Raw genomic sequence first — 7,687 nt, 5'->3', positions numbered from 1 at the left:
CTAGGTGTTTTTCTATTTTTTATGTTATTGAAAGCGCTAGGCATCGCTAGATGCCAAACTAGCACAAACTAGGCCTAGAGGGATATCTTTTGTTGTTTAAGTTGGTGTTGGGGGAGGTTTTGCTGAAGGTCGCCGGAGTTGGAGGAGGTGTTCATAGTTAGTGGAGGCGGCCAGAGAAGATCGGAGGAGGTTTCAGGACGTGGAGGAAGCAATGGAGTAAACCATGACCAAGACCTACGTTATGCAGTCCACGTAAGTGGTCTTCGTTAACTTAGGTGCTCCCAAGACCTAGGAGGGAGGCCTAGGTACTGTTTAGACCTAGGCGGGAGCTTTTTAAAACATTGCTAACATGACATTCTAGATGTTCTCTACCAGGATTCTAATGGGGCCTCCCACAAATTCGAGACACGACTATGACCACAAACTTGTAAAATACTGTCAATCTGGTGAAGAGAGGCGATAATCAAGCCTCATAGTTTTCAAGAAGCAGCTGTTGGAGAAAGATGAATTTGCTTCATGGGAGATAAGCATTCCTGGCATGAAGAACGAAATCATACAGAAAATATTTGCATAGAAGCAGGCGCTGAATTTGGGTATATATCATTCGCAACAATGATCAGTGAGGAAGGTCACTTTTGAGGTTAATGAAACCTCCCAGGGAAGTAAAATCTACTTGCCAAGACATGTACTGAAGATAAGGTGAATATGGTGAAGACAGATCAAATGTTTCAAAATATCATCAGACTAGTGTACAGTACTGTATGCCAGAAAACAATAAAGATTTTATAATAGTGACATGATAAATGTGATGGATTAAGTAGAAGTCAACAGTTTTATAGAATTATCGCAGAGACAGCAGAACAAGAAAACTCTCACACAAAAAGACATGAAAAATGCAAGTAATCCAACAAACTCATGGTTTGAAAGATACATGAAAACAAAATCTTTCAAACTTGGAGGAAAGCAGAAGGCATGCTCCTCTTTAAGCGTGTCATGAACACGAGTTCTAAATGTTTCAGAAGGATATCACAGGACTTAAAATATGAATTATCTGAATTATAATTATTATGATTAAATAAACTAGTGGTTGAATAATTCATATGAAGATTTTTATTGATAATGGGCAAATGTTAAAATAAACCAGAACCTCAAAAATGTCCAAAATGACCATGCTGTGTTAGCCTGGTAACGATGTTTTTTTGGACAGGAAGATTCGAACTAATGAATGATCATGCTGCTTGTTTGTGGAAAAATTTGCAGTAAAAGAAATAAAAGAAAAATTGATTTGTATTTCTTTAATCTCAGTTACAATTGGATTTCCTGATTACAAAAGAGAAGAGAATGATCGGGATTCTCTCCTTTGTTTAATTCTGGGTTCTTCTTGGTAGCGATGAGATGCCTCCCTCGATTGTTCGCGTCGAGTTTGCTTCTCGTTGACGATCCGAATATCTATCCTCACTGGAACAACTGTCTTGTCTGGTTGATAACTCTTGACGAGTTTTGTGATTCAGAACAAGTAACAAACTCTAATGATAGAGTTGTTGGAACCGAAAATAATTCGGTTAATAAGCCAAATATCGACTGCTTAGAGATCCTCCGTTTGTTGATTTCCCAGACTGTGTAAGGAGTCAATCCTCCTTTTTCTGATTCTGGAAGATTTGATCGAAAGATCCCCCTCCGATTAATGAAAAGAAATCTCTCTTGATCTGATTATAAAAAATCCGATCTCCCCCTATCCAAAAAGAGATCCTTTACTCTGTTGAGTTTGTTGCTATTTATAGGGGGATTAGGGGTGTAACTGCCCCCATAATCCGCGCCTAAATGGGGGTTTAGTTACCCCATTAGTCGGGTGTAACAACCCACTAAAGCCACTCCTCAAATCGTGGGTGAAGAACAGCTTCGAAGTTGTTACGATCACGTTTGAATGAGTCAGAACCTTGACCTGCGTTCTGGCGGTGATTGAGCTGCGTTTGGCAGCGACTGACGGGCTGCGTTGGGCAGTGATGGATGAGTTGCGTCGGCAGCGGTTGATAAGCTGCGTTGGGCAGCGGTTGATAAGCTGCGTTGGGCAGCGGTTGATAAGCTGCGTTGGGCAGCGGTTGATAAGCTGCGTTGGGCAGCGGTTGATAAGCTGCGTTGGGCAGCGGTTGATAAGCTGCGTTGGGCAGCGGTTGATAAGCTGCGTTGGGCAGCGGTTGATAAGCTGCGTTGGACAGCGGTTGATAAGCTGCGTTGGGCAGCGGTTGATAAGCTGCGTTGGGCAGCGGTTGATAAGCTGCGTTGGGCAGCGGTTGATAAGCTGCGTTGGACAGCGGTTGATAAGCTGCGTTGGGCAGCGGTTGATAAGCTGCGTTGGACAGCGGTTGATAAGCTGCGTTGGGCAGCGGTTGATAAGCTGCATTGGGCAGCGGTTGATAAGCTGCGTTGGGCAGCGGTTGATAAGCTGCATTGGGCAGCGGTTGATAAGCTGCGTTGGGCAGCGGTTGATAAGCTGCGTTGGGCAGCGGTTGATAAGCTGCGTTGGGCAGCGGTTGATAAGCTGCGTTGGGCAGCGGTTGATAAGCTGCGTTGGGCAGCGGTTGATAAGCTGCGTTGGGCAGCGGTTGATAAGCTGCGTTGGGCAGCGGTTGATAAGCTGCGTTGGGCAGCGGTTGATAAGCTGCGTTGGGCAGCGGTTGATAAGCTGCGTTGGGCAGCGGTTGATAAGCTGCGTTGGGCAGCGGTTGATAAGCTGCGTTGGGCAGCGGTTGATAAGCTGCGTTGGGCAGCGGTTGATAAGCTGCGTTGGGCAGCGGTTGATAAGCTGCGTTGGGCAGCGGTTGATAAGCTGCGTTGGGCAGCGGTTGATAAGCTGCGTTGGGCAGCGGTTGATAAGCTGCGTTGGGCAGCGGTTGATAAGCTGCGTTGGGCAGCGGTTGATAAGCTGCGTTGGGCAGCGGTTGATAAGCTGCGTTGGGCAGCGGTTGATAAGCTGCGTTGGGCAGCGGTTGATAAGCTGCGTTGGGCAGCGGTTGATAAGCTGCGTTGGGCAGCGGTTGATAAGCTGCGTTGGGCAGCGGTTGATAAGCTGCGTTGGGCAGCGGTTGATAAGCTGCGTTGGGCAGCGGTTGATAAGCTGCGTTGGGCAGCGGTTGATAAGCTGCGTTGGGCAGCGGTTGATAAGCTGCGTTGGGCAGCGGTTGATAAGCTGCGTTGGGCAGCGGTTGATAAGCTGCGTTGGGCAGCGGTTGATAAGCTGCGTTGGGCAGCGTCTTTACTCTAAAGATGATGCCAATCCTTTTGTTCACCCTCCTAGGAAGTCTGCCTCCAAACTCTTTTCTGATTTACACAGTATCCACTCTACCTTCTTCAGTTTGGTGAAATGGCAGGTGGGAGATGGTAATACATGTAGGTTTATAGCCGTTTTGTGGACGTTAATTGGGTTTAAAATTATGTCATTTCAGAGGCTATAAATAGGTTTAAATATCAGAAAACAACAAACAAGTTTTACACTTGCAAGATCAAACATTTTGTGCATATTCACTCTCTAATTTTCCAGATTTTCATGCTAAGTGTTTAGAAAAAGAGAGTTTCTGATATTGCCTTGGTTTCAATCATAAGAATAGGTTACTCGAATATGCTTTGAAAATTTAACTGTTCTTTTTTATGGATATGGAAAACATATCATTCAGTAGTGTTCTAATAAGAATATATGTAGCCCTCTTGATTGTTGTTAAGAATAGGTTACTCGAATATGCTTTGAAAATTTAACTGTTCTTTTTTATGGATATGGAAAACATATCATTCAGTAGTGTTCTAATAAGAATATATGTAGCCCTCTTGATTGTTGTTAAAACTTTAACCATAATTACTTATTATTCAATGTAAGATATATTGACTTGACAATTAACTTCTAGGAACACCCATATTAAAATGAGGATGGACTGGGGACCCTCGTTGCCCTTTATGTTCGCTGGAAGTTGAAACACAAGATCATTTATTTATTAGCTGCTCCTTTGCTCAAGCAGTCTGGTCCTCTCTCCTCCCTCTCGCTCCCATCTGCTCATGGTCCCGATCCATGGAGGGTCTGATTGCCTTGCAATCTGATCGTAACACTTGCTCTGATATCAGAACTATTTGGAAATATTTGTTGCTTAGCTTCTGTTGGAGAATGTGGCATTGTAGGAATCTGCTTATTTTCAGAGATGTCATTCCTAGTCCCAACATTATAGTGGCTAATATTGTTAGATATGTATTGTTTTGGACAGGTGAAGAAGCTGAGCGAGTGGCGACTCGCACTCGGAGGGCAGCTCACAACTTAAAATTGCAGGAGCTTATGAAATCCAACAGCGAAGGAGACTTCGGGGACAACTTTTCTAATGACAGTTGACACTCCCCCTGCTGGTAGTCTTCAGGTTTCCTGATGTAGTCTCGTTCTCCCCTCTCCTTTTTGGATGCAGCTACATTCTCTCAGTCCCATAGTTGTAGTCTCGTATTTGTATGTTTTTTGTTGTCTGGTTTATTCAGCTTCAAACAGCTTCTGTGTCAACTCTGATGTGGTGAGTTTATGTTTTTTTGTTTTTTTTGGGGCTTTGGTCGATGGTTTTTAAGTATAGAGTAGTTTTGGGTAGGTGACGACACGGTCCGCTCCTTACCCTCCTCCTCTCTACTTAGAATCTTGTCATGCCCCTTTTGAGTCTTTCCCCTCTTTCCCCCTGTTAACCCCTTGGTTTATACATATTTATATATATATGAACAGGGTATCTCACCCTGTTTTTCAGTTCAAAAAAAATGAGGGGGGAGAGAATTCAAATGTCTTCTATTTACAATTTTAATCTAGTCAAAATCAAAAACAGTAGGCAGGTTTCCCGATTAAAAGGGAAAACAAGTGGTACACCAAAACAGTAGGCAGGTTTCCCGATTAAAAGGGAAAACAAGTGGCTACACCAACACACACACACACACACACACACACATTTAAGTTAGAAAACTATAAGTGCTTTTAGCGTACGGAGATATAGCTTTCTACCATTGTAATCAATATAACCACTCTTTTCTTCTCCAATTATGACGCAACGCGGAAGTTGTAACCTTGGAATATACCAATGGTGTTTTCTGAATTCACAAAGAACAATTTTCGAATCCATGAAGAAAATATTAAAAAGAAAAATTTTATTGATGAAAAGTTATATCTCTAGGGCTTACAAGACTCTTCTTAAATAGAAAAAAAAAACAAAACTCCTACAAGGACTCTAATTCCTACAAAGACTCAAAGTTTACCAAAAATAATAAAAGAATTTCTAAAATATTAAAACTCCTAAAAAGACTCATTATGATTAGGAAAGTCCACCGGTCAAATCTGAGATCAAACCGGATTTGTTTCCTAAACAAAACATACTCCTAAAACATTACTAAAAATAGTAAAAAACAGACAAAATGTAAATATCTCTCAAACCGTAAGGAATTTGGCAAAATGAAAAACGCAAACCGAACCCCAAGAGGTCGGTTTGGATGGCTCCGTCTCGTCGAGATAGTCGATTTTCATATATAATTCGTCCAATTCCGACGTACGGTTTGAAAGTTACGATCGTTTCTTCGAAACAAGTTATTTTCTTCGACCAGGCCCGCATTTGGGCTTGCGACTGTCCCACTTTGACATAAACGTGTCTGCTGTGTGTTCTACATCAAATTAGCACAAAAACTCCACTGATTTATGATCAAATATGGCTCTTTCAACCATAAAAGTAAATTTACATGCAATACAAAATTACAGCTAATATATATTTAGAGATAAACACCATCCATAATGAAATTAATGGGCTGTAATCATGGTACAATATTGTATCATGTGAAGACATGGTCTGCAATAGTAGTTCAACTAATTATAATATGGAGGGAAAAAAATATCTCAATTTCTTCTCAAATAAAAATTCCCTAAGGACCTAAAATATGGGACCAACAGGGGGGACATGTGAGTTGTCCCCCTCCTATTGCATAATGAGCTGGCCATCATTAATGATAGTCAGCTCATTATGCAATAGGAGAGGGACACCTCAGCTGTCCCCCTGTTGATCCAATATTTTGGGTTCATGTAGCAAAGCCCCTTCTCAAAATAGGAATCATAATCTTAACTCTTATCTCTGTGTTTTTCATCTTTTGACGAAAACACATCAGCCCATGTAAAACATGTGTTGTAGCTAGACCATCCACAAACAAAAACATCCCTAGTCATGCATTACTTGATTATAATATCTACCTAACACGCCTATAAATAACCTCTAATTAATGTCCAAGCTTGTGCCAAACACACCGTCCTCCCTCTTGATCTCCCCTCTCATCTACACTAATGGCTTCACCTTCTTCTTTCTTCCTCTTCTCTCTCATCGCACTCTCTCTTTCTCTCTCCTCAGAGGCCGGGACCTTTCCTCCTCCAGCGAAAGGCCTCTCCTATACATTTTACAGCACCAAGTGCCCAAACTTGGAGTCCATTGTGAGGAACTACTTGAGCCAAGAACTTCAGAAGGATATCGGTCTCGCTGCCGGACTCCTTAGAATCCATTTTCATGATTGTTTCGTGCAGGTGAAGTTGTGACGAGGACTGAGAGCTATAATTTCATACTGTAACGTGATTTGAGATTAAAAAAAAATTGAAAACCGTTAGTTCGAAATAATTAATTTGTTAATAGTTTCATTCATATTCAAAGAAGATTTTTATTTTTTGCACATTGAGATTATAAATTTTGGTTTCTTGAAAAACAAGGTAAAGATGGACAAGATTTTTTTTTATTATATCAAAACTTTGAAGTTACGATGAAGATTAATTAGATTCTAAATGCGATTAACGTTTGTCGTCTGCAGGGATGTGATGCCTCGGTGTTGTTGACAGGGTCCGGTAGCGAGCAGTCGGCACCGCCGAACCTGACGCTCCGGCAGTCGGCGTTTAAGGTCATCGACGACCTCCAGACTCTGATTGAGAGAGCTTGCGGACGAGTCGTGTCTTGTGCTGATATTGTTACATTGGCTGCGCGAGATTCCGTCGCTCTGGTAATTAAAATTCTCACTCTTTCTTTTCAACAAAAAGTTAACTAGCTAGTAACTATTTACTCTAAGATTAGTCAATTCATTTAGCCTGACTAATAAACAGATTGGTTTGAGCTAAACAGAAAAGAAAATTCAAATTATTGTTAACATATGTATTCTAAGATTAGAGTGTTAAAATATGTATTGTTAATAATTTGAACTTACTATCTCTGTAGTTTCACTTTTAGCGAATACATATAATTAAGCTGCTTTATTTGGCAAAGGGTTAAAAGGAGAAAAGATTAAGAAGAAGGGTTAACATAGTTAGCTCATTTATTAATCAAAAAAGTTTAAATTTTAGCCCGCTAGCTTAGTTTATTTTAATTCTTTTGGTTATTTTTGCGTTTAAGAATAAAAAGGAATGTGATCACGTTCTCTATAAACATATCGGTTATATATTAATCTGTCTAAATGGATGGATTTGTAAAAACAGGATCGAAGGGAATCTTTTGACTTTTTTACTCATAGTGAATTATTGGCGGATATTACCCTAGATGAAATTAGTGAGTCTGTATGAGAGAAAAAGAGTCAAAAAAAAAAAAAAACTCTCATGAGTACGTCCTTTATGTCTATTTTCAATGAAGAAGTATTGGACGAATTTGGATTCTCTCCATTACAAAAAAGTAGT

At 40.9% G+C, this 7,687-nt stretch overlaps 1 protein-coding gene across 1 annotated transcript; it reads left to right on the top strand.

Moving 5' to 3' along the window:
* On the top strand, window positions 6,299–7,576 carry LOC109845986 (cationic peroxidase SPC4-like). The gene is made up of 3 exons (XM_020415212.1): window positions 6,299–6,559; window positions 6,838–7,023; window positions 7,493–7,576. Exons 1-3 carry the CDS (start codon window positions 6,326–6,328, stop codon window positions 7,574–7,576), a joined length of 504 nt encoding a protein of 167 aa, XP_020270801.1. The 5' UTR covers window positions 6,299–6,325.

The sequence above is a fragment of the Asparagus officinalis genome, chromosome 6, assembly GCF_001876935.1.
Source record: "Asparagus officinalis chromosome 6, Aspof.V1, whole genome shotgun sequence".
NCBI classification, from domain to species: domain Eukaryota; kingdom Viridiplantae; phylum Streptophyta; class Magnoliopsida; order Asparagales; family Asparagaceae; genus Asparagus; species Asparagus officinalis.
This window is presented reverse-complemented; position numbering and strand designations above follow the sequence as displayed.